The sequence below is a fragment of the Ranitomeya imitator genome, chromosome 3 (genome assembly GCF_032444005.1).
Source record: "Ranitomeya imitator isolate aRanImi1 chromosome 3, aRanImi1.pri, whole genome shotgun sequence".
Taxonomy (NCBI): Eukaryota; Metazoa; Chordata; class Amphibia; order Anura; family Dendrobatidae; genus Ranitomeya; species Ranitomeya imitator.
In genome coordinates this window covers 100,760,997-100,778,100 of record NC_091284.1, presented here as the reverse complement: position 1 = coordinate 100,778,100, position 17,104 = coordinate 100,760,997, and the positions used below count along the sequence as shown (strand labels likewise).

General features: G+C 42.8%; 1 protein-coding gene across 1 annotated transcript in view; it reads left to right on the top strand.

Moving 5' to 3' along the window:
* The window catches only part of LOC138672825 (adenine phosphoribosyltransferase-like), a 43,077-nt gene that overhangs the window by 18,012 nt on the left and 7,961 nt on the right, over positions 1-17,104 (top strand). The window contains exons 2-4 of the mRNA XM_069761223.1: positions 10,079-10,224; positions 12,000-12,093; positions 13,153-13,299. Coding sequence (XP_069617324.1) covers positions 10,079-10,224; positions 12,000-12,093; positions 13,153-13,299 — 387 coding nt within the window. The remainder of the gene's footprint in view (positions 1-10,078; positions 10,225-11,999; positions 12,094-13,152; positions 13,300-17,104) is intronic.

Sequence of the window (17,104 nt, the reverse complement as noted above, 5' to 3'; positions counted from 1 at the left end):
TCCCACAATGCGCGGCATGTGTCGGCAATAATCCCAGACAGTGTGGAGACTCCAATCCGAAACTGGAAATGCAGTGATCTCAAGGTCTCTCCGGTAGCCAGGAAACTGACAAGAAGAAAAATAAATAAATGTAATTATTAAATTGTTTTGAAAAAATTTTTCATTCTTAATTACAATCCCCCACCCCACAATAGCAAAACACGTTACTTGAAAAAATGGCAAGAACATATAAATCCTTCACATTGCATTACGTACCGTAGAGTCACCAGCAGACGTTCCTCGGGGGAAATCGATTTACGGAGCTGCGTGTCCTGCCTGGAAATGGCTCCTTCCACCAGACGCAGCAGATATCGGAAGCTGTTTTGAGACATCCTGGTGTACTCGAAGTATTTCTCCTGGTTGTCATTTAATTCGCCAAACAGACAATGGTAGGCTCCACGACTCTCTCGGACTTCCACTATAGGGTGTAGCCAAAAACGCCGACGACTGCTTCTCCGTAGTTTGTCTCTTTTCCTCTGTTCATGACAGGCAATAGCATTACTGCATTAATGCGACGTGGCATGGAGGCGAACAGTCGCTTGTCTGCATTGTTGGGTCTGGTATCTCTCATCTTCCTTTCCACGCAGACTTTCCTCTGCTCCTAGCATTCTCATGGTATGTTCATGCACCCAGCTCTCCAGCCTGCTCTCCTTGCCTTGTCTGTCTTTGAAGTGCGCATAGTACATCACCCAACTTTCCACACAGACTTTCCTCTGCTCCTAGCATTCTCATGGTATGTTAATGCACCCAGCTCTCCAGCCTGCTCTCCTTGCCTTGTCTGTCTTTGAAGTGCGCATAGTACATCACCCAACTTTCCACACAGACTTTCCTCTGCTCCTAGCAGTCTCATGGTATGCCTTTCAGCTAACCCCAGCTTACCCTGTGTTATTTATGACCTTGTTTACTCTGGCTTGATTGTATGCAGAGGGAAGCATGAAGTGCTCTAAAATTTACTGGAAGACTGCTGGGCTGACTTTGGTCTTGATAAAACACAGTGGGCCTACACCAGCAGTTGACATGGCTCCCGAAACCATAATTGATTTTGGATACTTCGCACTAGATCTTGGAAATTAAGGTCCCAGGGTCTGGAGGAAGAGTGGAGAAGCACACAATCCAAGCTGCTTGAGGTCTAGTGTGAAGTTTCCACAATCACTGATGGTTTGGAGAGCCATGTCATCTGCTGGTGTAGGTCCACTGTGTTTTATCAAGACCAAAGTCAGAGCAGCCGTCTACCAGGAAATTTTAGAGCACTTTATGCTTCCCTCTGCCAACAAGCTTTTTGGAGATGGAAATTTAATTCTCCAGGAGGACTTGGCACCTGTCCACACTGCCAAAAGTACCAATACCTGATTTAAAAACAACAGTATCACTGTGCTTGATTGGCAGCAAACTCGTCTGACCTTAACCCAATAGAGAATCTATGGGGTATTGTCAAGTGGAAGATGAAGCCCAACAATGCAGATGAACTGAAGGCTGCTATCAAAGCAACCTGGGCTTCCATAACTCCTCAGCAGTGCCACAGGCTGATCGCCTCCATGCCATGCTGCATTGATGCAGTAACTGATGCAAAAGGAGCCCCGACCAAGTATTGAGTTCATTTACTGAACATACATTTCAGTAGGCCAACATTTTGGATGTTAAAATCATGGTGTTATAAAGTATTCTAATTTACTGAGATAATGACTTTTGGGTTTTCATTGGCTGTAAGCGATAATCATCATCATTAACAGAAATAAACACATGAAATAGATCACTCTGTTTGTAATGATTATATATAATATGAGTTTCACTTTTTGTATTGAAGAACTGAAATAAATGAACTTTTTGAAGATATTCTAATTTTGTGAGATGCACCTATATACAGTTAGGTCCATATTTATTTGGACAGAGACAACATTTTTCTAATTTTGGTTATAGACATTACCACAATGAATTTTAAACAAAACAATTTAGGTGCAAATGAAGTTCAGACTTTCAGCTTTCATTTGAGGGTATCCACATTAAAATATGATGAAGGGTTTAGGAGTTTCAGCTCCTTAGCGTGTGCCACCCTGTTTTTAAAAGGACCAAAAGTAATTGGACAGATTCAATAATTTTAAATAAAATGTTAATTTTTAGTACTTGGTTGAAAACCCTTTGTTGGCAATGACTGCCTGAAGTCTTGAACTCATGGACATCACCAGATGCTGTTTTTCCTCCTTTTTGATCCTCTGCCAGGCCTTCACTGCGGTGGTTTTCAGTTACTGTTTGTTCGTGGGCCTTTCTGTCTGAAGTTTAGTCTTTAACAAGTGAAATGCATGCTCAATTGGGTTGAGATCAGATGACTGACTTGGCCATTCAAGAATATTCCACTTCTTTGCTTTAATAAACTCCTGGTTTACTTTGGCTTTATGTTTTGGGTCATTGTCCATCTCTAGTATGAAACGACGACCAATCAGTTTGGCTGCATTTGGCTGGATCTGAGCACACAGTATGGCTCTGAATACCTCAGAATTCATTCGGCTGTTTCTGTCCTGTGTCACGCCATCAATAAACACTAGTGACCCAGTGCCACTGGCAGCCATGCATGCCCAAGCCATCACACTGCCTCCGCCGTGTTTTACAGATGATGTGGTATGTTTTGGATCATGAGCTGTACCACGCCTTCGCCATACTTTTCTCTTTCCATCATTCTGGTAGAGGTTGATCTTTGCTTCATCTGTCCAAAGAATGTTCTTCCAGAACTGTGCTAGCTTTTTTAGATGTTTTTTTTAGCAAAGTCCAGTCTAGCCTTTTTATTCTTGATGCTTAGGAGTGGCTTGCACCGTGCAGTGAACCCTCTGTATTTACTTTCATGCAGTCTTCTCTTTATGGTAGATTTAAGGTACCTTCACACATAACGATATTGTTAACGATATCGTTGCTATTTGTGACGTAGCAACGATATCGTTAATGAAATCGTTATGTGTGACAGCGACCAACGATCAGGCCCCTGCTGGGAGATCGTTGGTCGCTGAATAAAGTCCAGAACTTTATTTCGTCGCTGGACTCCTGCTGACATCGCTGGATCGGCGTGTGTGACACCGATCCAGCGATGTCTTCACTGGTAACCAGGGTAAACATCGGGTAACTAAGCGCAGGGCCGCGCTTAGTAACCCGATGTTTACCCTGGTTACCATGCTAAAAGTAAAAAAAAAAAAACACTACATACTTACCTACCGCTGTCTGTCCTCCAGCGCTGCGCTCTGCACTCCTCCTGTACTGTCTGTGAGCCGGAAAGCAGAGCGGTGACGTCACCGCTCTGCTTTCCGGCTCATAGACAGTACAGGAGGAGAGCAGAGAAGCAGAGCGCAGCGCTGGAGGACAGACAGCGGTAGGTAAGTATCTAGTGTTTGTTTTTTTTTACTTTTAGCATGGTAACCAGGGTAAACATCGGGTTACTAAGCGCGGCCCTGCGCTTAGTTACCCGATGTTTACCCTGGTTACCGGCATCGTTGGTCGCTGGAGAGCGGTCTGTGTGACAGCTCTCAAGCGACCAAACAGCGACGCTGCAGCGATCCGGATCGTTGTCGGTATCGCTGCAGCGTCGCTTAATGTGAAGGGGCCTTTAGATATTGATACGCCTACCTCCTGGAGAGTGTTGTTCACTTGGTTGGCTGTTGTGAAGGGGTTTCTTTTCACCATGGAGATTATTCTGCGATCATCCACCACTGTTGTCTTCCGTGGGCGCCCAGGTCTTTTTGCATTGATGAGTTCACCAGTGCTTTCTTTCTTTCTCAGGATGTACCAAACTGTAGATTTTGCCACTCCTAATATTGTAGCAATTTCTCGGAAGGGTTTTTTCTATTTTTTCGCAGCGTAAGGATGGCTTGTTTCACCTGCATGGAGAGCTCCTTTGACCGCATGTTTACTTTCCTGCAAAACCTTCCAAATGCAAGCACCACACCTCAAATCAACTCCAGGCCTTTTATCTGCTTAATTGAGAATGACATAGCGAAGGGATTGCCCACACCTGTCCATGAAATAACCTTGGAGTCAATTGTCCAATTACTTTTGGTCCCTTTAAAAACAGGGTGGCACATGTTAAGGAGCGGAAACTCCTAAACCCTTCATCCAATTTTAATGTGGATACCCTCAAATGAAAGCTGAAAGTCTGATCTTCAACTGCATCTGAATTGTTTTGTTTAAAATTCATTGTGGTAATGTCTATAACCAAAATTAGAAAAATGTTGTCTCTGTCCAAATATATATGGACCTAACTGTATATTAGACAGGATTGGTAAATGTCCCATTCTTTCTGCTTGATGTTAGAACATGTATTATGAACATTTATCTAAGCTCTTAACCCCTTTCTGACATTAGACGTACTATCCTGTCGAGGTGGGGTGGGCCCCAATGACCATCGACGGGATAGTACATCATATGCGATCGGCCGCGCTCACGGGGGGAGCGCGGCCGATCGCGGCCGGGTGTCAGCTGCCTATTGCAGCTGACATCCGGCACTATGTGCCAGGAGCAGTCACGGACCGCTCCCGGCACATTAACCCCTGGCACACCACGATCAAACATGATTGCGATGTGCGAGCGGTACAGGGAAGCATCGCGCAGGGAGGGGGCTCCCTGCGGGCTTCCCTGAGCCCCCCGCAGCAACGCGATGTGATCGCGTTGCTGCGAGGGTCTGCTCACCTCCCTCCCTGCTCCAGGCCCGGATCCAAGATGGCCGCGGCATCCGGGTCCTGCAGGGAGGGAGGTGGCTTCACAGAGCCTGCTCAGAGCAGGCACTGTGAAGCCTGCAGCACCGTAAGTCAGATCGGTGATCTGACAGAGTGCTGTGCAAACTGTCAGATCACCGATCTGTGATGTCCCCCCCGGGGCAAAGTAAAAAAGTAAACAAAGACATTTCCAAATGTGTAAAAAAAAAAAAAATATTCCTAAATAATGAAAAAAAAAATATTATTCCCATAAATACATTTCTTTATCTAAATAAATAAATAAATAAAAAAACAATAAAAGTACACATATTTAGTATCGCCGCGTCCGTAACGGCCCGACCTATAAAACTGGCCCACTAGTTAACCCCTTCTGTAAACACCGTAAGAAAAAAAAAAAAAGCGAGGCAAAAAACAACGCTTTATTATCATACCGCCAAACAAAAAGTGGAATAACACGCGATCAAAAAGACAGATATAAATAACCATGGTACCGCTGAAAGCATCATCTTGTCGCGCAAAAAACGAGCCACCATACAGCATCATCAGCAAAAAAATAAAAAAGTTATAGTCCTGAGAATAAAGCGATGGAAAAATAATTTTTTTTTCTATAAAATAGTTTTTATCGTATAAAAGCGCCAAAACATAAAAATATGATATAAATGAGGTATCGCTGTAATCGTACTGACCCAAAGAATAAAACTGCTTTATCAATTTTACCAAACGCGGAACGGTATAAACGCCTCCCCCAAAAGAAATTCATGAATAGCTGGTTTTTGGTCATTCTGCCTCACAAAAATTGGAATAAAAAGCGATCAAAAAATGTCACGTGCCCGAAAATGTTACCAATAAAAACGTCAACTCGTCCCGCAAAAAACAAGACCTCACATGACTCTGTGGACCAAAATATGGAAAAATTATAGCTCTCAAAATGTGGTAACGCAAAAAATATTTTTTGCAATAAAAAGCGTCTTTCAGTGTGTGACGGCTGCCAATCATAAAAATCCGCTAAAAAACCCGCTATAAAAGTAAATCAAACGCCCCTTCATCACCCCCTTAGTTAGGGAAAAATTAAAAAAATATATTTATTTCCATTTTCCCATTAGGGATAGGGTTAGGGATAGGGTTAGGGCTAGGGTTAGGGCTATGGTTAGGGCTAGGGTTAGGGCTAGGGTTAGGGCTAGGGCTAGGGTTAGGGTTAGGGCTAGGGTTAGGGTTTAGATTACATTTACAGTTGGGAATAGGGTTGGGATTAGGGATAGGGGTGTGTCAGGGTTAGAGGTGTGGTTAGGGTTACTGTTGGGATTAGGGTTAGGGGTGTGTTTGGATTAGGGTTTCAGTTATAATTGGGGGGTTTCCACTGTTTAGGCACATCAGGGGCTCTCCAAACGCGACATGGCGTCCGATCTCAATTCCAGCCAATTCTGCGTTGAAAAAGTAAAACAGTGCTCCTTCCCTTCCGAGCCCTCCCGTGTGCCCAAACAGGGGTTTACCCCAACATATGCAGTATCAGCGTACTCAAGACAAATAGGACAACAACTTTTGGGGTCCAATTTCTCCTGTTACCCTTGGGAAAATACAAAACTGGGGGCTAAAAAATAATTTTTGTGGGAAAAATTTTTTTTTTTTATTTTCACGGCTCTGCGTTATAAACTGTAGTGAAACACTTGGGGGTTCAAAGTTCTCACAACACATCTAGATAAGTTCCCTGGGGGGTCTAGTTTCCAATATGGGGTCACTTGTGGGGGGTTTCTACTGTTTAGGTACATTAGGGGCTCTGCAAACGCAATGTGACGCCTGCAGACCATTCCATCTAAGTCTGCATTCCAAATGGCACTCTTCCCTTCCGAGCCCTCCCATGCGCCCAAACGGTGGTTCCCCCCCACATATGGGGTATCAACGTACTCAGGACAAATTGGACAACAACTTTTGGGGTCTAATTTCTCCTCTTACCCTTGGGAAAATACAAAACTGGGGGCTAAAAAATAATTTTGGGGGGAAAGTTTTTATTTTTTATTTTTACGGCTCTGTGTTATAAACTTCTGTGAAGCCCTTGGTGGGTCAAAGCGCTCAAAACACATCTAGATAAGTTCCTTAGGGGGTCTACTTTCCAAAATGGTGTCACTTGTGGGGGGTTTCAATGTTTAGGCACATCAGTGGCTCTCCAAACGCAACATGGCGTCCCATCTCAATTCCTGTCAATTTTGCATTGAAAAGTCAAACGGCGCTCCTTCCCTTCCGAGCTCTCCCATGCGCCCAAACAGTGGTTTACCCCCACATATGGGGTATCAGCATACTCAGGACAAATTGTGCAACAATGTTTGGGGTCCAATTTCTTCTCTTTCCCTTGGGAAAATAAAAAATTGGGGGTGAAAAGATAATTTTTGTGAAAAAATATGATTTTTTATTTTTACGGTTCTGCATTATAAACTTCTGTGAAGCACTTGGTGGGTCAAAGTGCTCACCACACCTCTAGATAAGTCCCTTAGGGGGTCTACTTTCCAAAATGGTGTCACTTGTGGGGGGGTTTCAATGTTTAGGCACATCAGGGGCTCTCCAAACGCAACATGGCGTCCCATCTCAATTCCTGTCAATTTTGCATTGAAAAGTCAAACGGCGCTCCTTCTCTTCCGAGCTCTCCCATGCGCCCAAACAGTGGTTTACCCCCACATATGGGGTATCAGCGTACTCAAGACAAATTGTACAACAACTTTTGTGGTCCAATTTCTTCTCTTACCCATGGGAAAATAAAAAATTGGGGGCGAAAAGATAATTTTTGTGAAAAAATATGATTTTTTATTTTTACGGTTCTGCATTATAAACTTCTGTGAAGCACTTGGTGGGTCAAAGTGCTCACCATACCTCTAGATAAGTTCCTTAGGGGGTCTACTTTCCAAAATGTTGTCACTTGTGGGGGGTTTCAATGTTTAGGCACATCAGAGGCTCTCCAAACGCAACATGGTGTCCCATCTCGATTCCAGTCAATTTTGCATTGAAAAGTCAAATGGCGCTCCTTCGCTTCCGAGCTCTGTCATGCGCCCAAACAGTGGTTTAACCCCACATATGGGGTATCGGTGTACTCAGGACAAATTGTACAACAACTTTTGCGGTCCATTTTCTCCTGTTACCCTTGGTAAAATAAAACAAATTGGAGCTGAAGTAAATTTTTTGTGAAAAAAAGTTAAATGTTCATTTATATTTAAACATTCCAAAAATTCCTGTGAAGCACCAGAAGGGTTAATAAACTTCTTGAATATGGTTTTGAGCACATTGAGGAGTGCAGTTTTTAGAATGGTGTCACACTTGGTTATTTTCTATCATATAGACCACTCAAAATGACTTCAAATGAGATGTGGTCCCTAAAAAAAAATGGTGTTGTAAAAATGAGAAATTGCTGGTCAACTTTTAACTCTTATAACTCCCTAACAAAAAAAAATTTTGGTTCCAAAATTGTGCTGATGTAAAGCAGACATGTGGGAAATGTTACTTATTAAGTATTTTGTGTGACATATATCTGTGATTTAATTGCATAAAAATTCAAAGTTGAAAAATTGCGAAATTTGCATAATTTTTGCCAAATTTCCGTTTTTTTCACAAATAAACGCAGGTACCATCAAAGAATTTTTACCACAATCAAGAAGTACAATATGTCACGAGAAAACAATGTCAGAATCACTGGGATCCGTTGAAGCGTTCCAGAGTTATAACCTCATAAAGGGACAGTGGTCAGAATTGTAAAAATTGGCCCGGTCATTAACGTGCAAACCACCATTGGGGGTAAAGGGGTTAAAAAGATCGTGATCCCTCTCTGCCAGAAGGGAGACTCACTTGTTAATGCCAGGTTCACAACACGTTTTAGCTACATTCGTCTGAAGCCATGAAAAATGGGATTCAGGTGTATTTGCCGACGGCACCAATGACTTTAATTAAGCAGACAGAGTCACTTTGTGCTCTGACCTCATTTTTGGCAGTGTCTACCTTTTTGAGTTTGGCACAAAAACGCAGTTGACCACGTTTTTGTGCCAGCCTCAGTAGGGCTTCATTAAAGCACAACTCCGGGTTGTGTTTTAATTTCACTGCAGGAATGGTATCATGTATTCTGTTCCCTGCGCCTAGTAATATACTTACTTGCCGCCTTCTTCTGCTCGTCCACTCAGGACCTTTCCTACCATCTTTTGACCGCAGCTTCTGACTGGCCAGGAGTCAGAGATAACTGTCACAAGCTCTGACTGATTTGTCACGAACACCACTTGCTCACGACACACATGCCTTGGACTCTACTGTAAAGGGGGACTCAGCTTCCCATACTTACTCATTCACTATCCCATCGCAATAGCCTGACATAAGCTGAGCTAGTTCTCACTGCCGAACCACACTTTTTACTGGCACCACTCGCAGTTTTGACAGGCCAGCGAAACGCCTGCACTGGGTCACCTACTATCAAACACGCCAGCCCGCTTTCTTGATCAACTAATAGGCACTCTTCTTGCACTCTGGCATACACATATTATCACAACCAAGCTATTATCACTCCTCAGAGGCACACTGCGCATGTACGCCAGCGAGGAAGACATCTTCTTCACTTCTGGACATGTGCGGAGAACCTCTGGAGCCTGGAAACATACACCCGGCTTCAGAGGAGCAACGATGTGGGCGAGGAAAGCCACGCACATGCGTGAGATTTGCATAGAGCTGGCAATGACGCCGACTCTTGTTGTGGCCAATGGGGCGTGATAACATGCAAAGAGGAACGACTAGTCTGGGGAAAACGACATCCCATTGACTAGTCAAAGACCTAATTAGCATAGGAAAAGCGAACTATATAGAACCTTTTTTCAAACATGTATTATTTATGTGCTAATCACTATAAGGCCACGTTCACACGTTCAGTACTTGGTCAGTATTTTACCTCAGTATTTGTAAGCCAAATCCAGGAGCAGAACAATCAGAGGAAAAATATAATAGAACATGTCACCAATTCTGTATTTATCACCCACTCATGGTTTTTTCTTAAAAATACTGATGTAAAATACTGACCAAATACTGAACGCATGAATGTGAACTATAGGGCTGTATAGGCAGGGTATTTAACAACAAATGCACAAATGCTGGTGGGTTGGAGGCTATGGGGGACCTGTCAGGTTCTGCATCTAACCTATTTGTTTTAGATTTCACAGTAATTCTTCCACGATCCTATGTAGTTAATGTTATAGCTGTCGTACAATAGTAGACAGATGATTTTAATGATATGGCTGGTTGGTATACATATGATCTACAGTTTATCCATAACAAAAGAATAAAAAATATTTTAAGATCTGAGTATCTTTTATATTTTTACTTAAAAATTAAAGGCTGCAACTCATCACTTGTCCACTTGGACCTTTACAAGAGTCCAGAGAAGAAAATTTCAGGCTGGTATCTATCATTAATGGCTCCTAATGAAAAAGGGCCAAGCTATGCTTGGCTGGACCCATCAAGACTCTACTGTCATCGGGAGGTTAGTTCCAACTCTGTATATTGCATTTTTTTAGCTTATACAGGAGGTATGGATGAATGTATAACGCTATACAACAGATTGTTTAAATTTGCCCACCAATGACATTGTGTAAGGGTACCGTCACACTATACGATTTACCTACGATCACGACCAGCGATATGACCTGGCCGTGATCGTAGGTAAATCGTAGTGTGGTCGCTGGGGAGCTGTCACACAGACAGCTCTCCAGCGACCAACGATGCCGAGGTACCCGGGTAACCAGGGTAAACATCGGGTTACTAAGCGCAGGACCGCGCTTAGTAACCCGATGTTTACCCTGGTTACCAGCATAAAAACAAACAAACAGCACATACTTACATTCCGGTGTCCGTCAGGTCCCTTGCCGTCTGCTTCCCGCACTCACTGACTGCCGGCCGTAAAGTGAAAGTGAAAGCACAGCACAGCGGTGACGTCACCGCTGTGCTCTGCTTTCACTTTACGGCCGGCAGTCAGTAAGTGCGGGAAGCAGACGGCAAGGGACCTGACGGACACCAGAATGTAAGTATGTGCTGTTTGTTTTTTTTTAGTTTTACGCTTGTAACCAGGGTAAACATCGGGCAGTCCTGCGCTTAGTAACCCGATGTTTACCCTGGTTACAAGCGAACGCATCGCTAGATCGCATCGCTAGATCGGTGTCACACACCGATCTAGCGATGCCAGCGGGAGATCCAGCGACGAAAGAAAGTTCTAAACGATCTGCTACGACGTACGATTCTCAGCAGGATCCCTGATCGCTGCTGCGTGTCAGACACAGCGATATCGTAACGATATCACTGGAACGTCATGAATCGTACCATCGTAGCGATCGAAATGGCAGTGTGTGACGGTACCCTTAATCTGGCCACACACATGAGATAGTTGTCTGCCAAATCTTCCTTCGGGGAGGAAAACTAGGTCGACTCCCCCATGCAGATGAGCGATCAGGTTGGCTGAGCATTCATGTTTTTTCATGGAGAGGTAAAAGCTGCTGCCATATGTTTCTGACAGTGACTTATCTTCTGGAAAAACAAAGGGATCAACCACTGAAATTCCAACAGCTCGATCCTTCACTCTTCAACATCTGTCTCGGGAGAGTTGGGAAGCTCCCTTCAGATTCTCGAGATCGAAGAGCTCAGATAACTCTCATCTAAGTATATGGGGGCCTTTATTTTCCCACTTTAGCCAATGTATAATAGAGGGCTGAGGGCTCGAGCTTTGCCATAACAGCTTATTACTGAGGGATCCTTCTAACAATATAGGATTATCCATAGCACACACCCATGTTTGTAGTGTTCATTTAATACAGTGGCACTTATGTTACTGGGCCAGTAACAGGGGCCCTGCCACAGTTTTCCTATGGTTCCTTTTGTATTACCATTTACAATATACCATTACTAGATTCACTTATAAATGCTGAATATGTTCCACACAACAAATAAATGCATTGTCTGTGCTGAGAATACTATTCCTTATGGTTTAGATACATTACAAAACATTTATATACAACCTCAATTCCAAAATTGTTTTTGACTTCTGTCATTAATTTCTAAAGGAGTTATTTCTTTTATTTGCAAATAAAATGTCAAAAATGTCTAACTTTCACCTTCTGATCTGTGTACTATGTCATGTTGTGAATAATATTGCTATAAGAGAATTCCACATCATTGCATTCTTGTTTTCTTTCCATTTTACACAACATCCCATTTTTGGAGTTGTAGTTGTACATTACCCATTGCAAACTTCCATCTCCTATATAGGCCCTGAAGGACTGCATTGAAGATCTCCTGCAACCGTTTAAGAATGACCAGATAGATCTTGTTGCCGGCATTGACGCCATGGGATTCATTCTAGGTAAACGGCGCAAAGTCTAAATTGTGAATTCACAAAGTATGATGATGAATAATATGTAGAGTGAGACAATGATGGCTGATGATTTCGATTTCATGTAGTCTCGCTGGTCCTTTGGTCAGAGGAATCCTTGACCTGATTCTTAGGAACTCAATGTTCAGGCAGGGTGGTGTTTCCTGGAATTTTGAAACCCCCTCAAAACCATTCTGAAAACATTATTTGAAAATATTCTTTTTGCTGCCATTCCGGTGAATTATTCTTGCATTTAATGAGAGGGCAAACTGAACTCCTCCTAATGCTGGCTTCCTTTTTTCTAAGTAGTTCCTAGACCAACCTGTGGCTGTCAGGCAATGCTGGAAGTTGTAGTTTCAGAAACACTGAAGTGCCCAGAGTGGCTGACCCCTGTGTTAAAATAATAACATCAACACCTAATCTTACTTTTTAAATGTGTGTATTTTCTATAAAGTTAACATAACTTGGATGGCCTATCATCAATATCTGATCGTTGTCAATATGACACCCGGCACCCCCGCTATTCAGGGGTTCCCGATGCTTCCGTTGGCCGGATGTGCTGTTTTGCAGAGCTGGACAGGACATCTTTGTCAGAGGAATAGTGGCCGCGGCTGGGTACTGCAAATCCACCACCTAATCAAATCAATAGAGGGCGGATGTGCAGTACCTAGCCGCAGCCACTATGCAGATAGTTGAGCTGTACTGGTACTGTGCAGCTCCGCAACGCAGCGCATCCAACTGGCACAGCTAATCAGCAGGGGTCGCATACCCGCAATCAGATATTGAGGACCTATACTAAGGGCGCAGTCAGACGTCCTTATAAATTGGAGCAAAATCGGAACGCAGTCCATGGACTGGCCAGCGGTTCTCCTAACTCGAGTGTGACAGCTTCATATATTTTATGCAGCTGTCATACTAGCCAGTCTCTGCACTGCGGTCTGATCTCACTCTGATTTATTCACCCGACTAACTGCACCCTAAGCATAGACCATCAATCTAAAAGTCCCGGACAACCCGTATAAGCGTCTCCAAACTCTTCTTCCCCAACAGGAGCTGCCATAGCCTCACATTTAGGAAAAGGATTTTTAGCCATTAGGAAAGTTGGCCACCTATGTGTTAAGACATGTAGCCAGTCATATGTGGACTACTCTGGAAAAGAAAAAACCATGGAGGTTCGGACTGATGCCATTAAATCAGGTAAGAGATCGTAATAAGTTTTAACGCAGCAGAACACATAGCTTGAGATGGCTGAGACATCTGTGTGAGCCGAGATAATAATAAGGTCAATGTGATTTTCTAATATGATTTCACTCCACGAAAAAAAAACTACACTTCCCAACAAAGAAATTGCAATACCACAAAGGAAAAGTCATGCAGGGTAAAAAATCACAGTAGAGACAGACATGTTAATAATATGAAAATGATGAAAAAGTGGAAGCAGAAACTTCTGGATCCAGTGTGAACGCCACTTACAGATATCAATGAGGTTATTATTGACTGTCTGTTGAATGTTCTGCCACGCTGAATGCACTTGGGCAAATTGTCCAGATCCACTGCTGGCAGCGCCCTTTGCAGTTGCCAACCAACGACTTCCCAGATGTGCTAGATGGGAGACAAGACTGGAGACGCTGCAGCACATTGAGACCATGCAGGTTGCTCACAGTAGCACAAGTAACATGAAGCATGATGTCGTGTTGAAAAACTGCTCGCGGAAGAGAGTTAGTTAGAAAACCATGTTCAGGAATTTAAACTTAAACTCTTTGCCTGGTCAGCACCACAAGTCCCAGAATTTTAAACATATCTGCTGCATTGTCACTCTGCATTGCCCAAAACGAAAGTGCGGTGCAACCTGGTGACGGAAGCGATGGAGAGAGGACAGACATGGATGTTACAGCACCATAAATGATCCGTTACAGTTACATGGATACTAAATATGTCCATGTTTTTACTGCTTTGTGAAGTTTATTTTGTATTTAAAAATGTGATTATTGTAATCATGTGTTATGTCCCATAATTTTGGGTGAAATTGTGCTTCAACAAACTTTTATTTTACCTTTAATCTACAGTTACATAGAAATCTACTGGTATATAAACACAGAGTAGACACAGACAGAAGATGGCCCCCGTGCAAGAAGAGTATAGTGGCGCTTTGAAGTCCAATTGTAACGCACCCCTCTATGTGTCAGTGAGATAAGCTGCTTTGGAGCTGAAACTGGGCCCCCTTATTCTTTGTCCCCTGTGCAGCTGCACATTTTGCACCAATGGTGTGTCCGTCCCAGTATAGAAATACAGTTGTCCCCATAAATGAGTACACCCCATTTGAAAAGTAAGATTTTAGTCAATATTTCACTGAACACAAGAACAATTTCCAAAATGACTGAGTTTCAGAGATTTATTTTTAACCCATAACATTAAAGTAAGATTAACAATATAACTTTCATTATAAAATCTTCAGTTTTATTCAAATTAGTTGATGCCACAATGAATACACCCCATATAAAAAACGAACTAATTCATCTAGTATTTTGTATGCCCTCCATGATTTTTAAGGACAGCACCAAGTCTTCTAGGCATAGAATGAACAATTTGGCGACATATTACATATGTGAAAGCCAGGAATGGGACCCACTGGTCTCTTGGCTCCATGGAGATGTTCGGAGAAACCAGGATGTGACCCTCGGGTCACCTGACCTTGTGCCTCATTGGACTGCCAGCTTCATAAGCTTGCCGTTATCTCCTGTCTATACGTGCACAAGTGGGGTAGTCATTCCTGGAAGCTGCTATTATCCCGGTGAGTCACCAGAAGGGTGAGACTCTAATTTTGCACCATCTTGGATATTTTGCTGGGACTGTTCTATGTGTTAGTTGCCTGTTTTGTGGTTCAATAAAGTATTACCACACTGTTTTACCCTCACCCTGTGTTGTCGGAGTAGTATTACACCCACGGTAAAAGGAGACCGGTTGTTCGATGGATGATCCCTGGTCCATACTGGACCAGAGCACCCACTGACAACTGTGTCGCCACACCCCTGGTGGTATTTCCTGCAGGTGATTGTCTCATTTGGATGTCCAGCCATACTGTTGTTGTTTATGCCAGTCAGTGAACGACCAGCTAGGGTTTATCTCACTGCTGATTATACTTTTCATCCAGAACCTATCCGGTTTCTTTTATAGGATGTACACTCCCTGTTGAGGCGGTTGTCCTTAAACATCAGAGATGATGAATACCCCGTTGTTATAACTTATATATATGTGTTGCAGAATGGGATCACAGTCTTACATCGGTACTGTGCTCATGTACTTCAACTTTATTCAGCCTGTCTGAGACCAAGGTGTATGGCCATAGAATTGGGGCTTATAACATTACACCCTTGGAAGGCATCAGATTATCTGTAGGGTTTGTTTTCAGCGTGAGCCGTCGAGGAGTGGGGCACCATATCCGCTGAACAGTAGGGTGCCAACCCCCACAGCTAGGCAGGCTGGTAAAATTAGCAGGGAACAGTTGTAGTGAGGTACCTTGTGTTTACTATGCACTTTATGTTATCTTGTCATTCACTCTCTCTCACACTGTCTAATGGTTGCCGCTAACTAATTAATTGTAAATAGGTAATCACTGTCCGTTTCATTTTTTCCTGTCATGCCAGAATGGTGGTCTAATTGTATCACACTATTCATAGCTGACAGAAAGGAGATATAGGGACAGCTGCCGGTGAGCGGGGGCGCCTATCTCGTACACATTTTAGGGTGCCAACCTCCGCTGCAAGGCAGGGTTAATCAGTATCAACATTGTTAGGGACAGTTTCAGTTTAGCACGGTTGCTTGCATGTTGATGGTCCGTTCAATGTTGTAAAGTGAACAATAAATATTAAGTTTTATCCATGATGTGTTAGAATACAAGGTTTTGTTTTGTTTTTTTTAGGATGTACACTCCCTGACAGAAGTTATGTCGCTTATCCGTGTTATGTGAATTAAAGCTTATAACCAGACGTTAAATTCACCCATTGGTTGTATAAAGTATTCTATTGAAAGCTGAAACCCTCCGAAATGTGGTTTAGGTTAAGAAAATAAATTGGCATCAATGCAGAAATATTGATCAGTTAATGGACACAGAATGGTCAGATTTTGGCGAGACAAAAATTTTGTCGCCTGGTCATATAATGCACCCAATCCTAGTTTACATCCTCACATGTGCTCAGAAAATGATCGGTTAATTAGTGTGTGTATAAAAAGAATCCCAGCACCCCAGACCTTCACTTGAACTGCAACTTGAGCTCTGACAACATGCCAAAAATCCACCCTGCGACCAAAGCCTGGATTATCAAGAGGCTGAAGACCAGATCCAATGCAGAGGTGTCTGGCACCTTTAATGTGTCTCAGCGTCAAGTGCAAAGAATTAAAAAAAGATTTGAAAAGACTGGAGATGGGTTTGACAAGTCCAGATCCGGCAGACCCTGCAAGACAACTGCTCAGGAGGAACGTTTGTTGGTTAGAAAATCAAAAGCAAGCCCCTTTTCCACTTCAGCAGAGCTCCATACATATCAACATTTTCTGTGAGATACCATGCTACAAAGTACTACTGGAAACGAGGGCCGTTAATTGCAAACAAGATTTTTTATTTTTCACACCTAAAAAAGTAATAGTCCTAAAAAATGAATTCAAGACCATGTTGTAAAAATGAGCTATTCTATCTACTATAGCATCTGATATCGGTACTCTGTGAATCACAGGTCTGCAAAAAAAAAATTCTTTCAAGAGCTGTTTTGGTTATTCCACGTAATCTTTATGTTTTTAAGTGCGCTGAATCCGAAAATGACCTCCGTTTTGTCATAGGACATCATGTTTTCTGACAATTTAAGTAACTATGTTAAATAAGACAATACCTCAAAATAAATGAAAACAGACTCATAAAATTTTTTATTACAAATGTTTCATGAAAATCATTTTTTTAACTGCGATGAGCTCACTAACACACACTAAAATCGATTCTTCTTCCCTGTGAGGC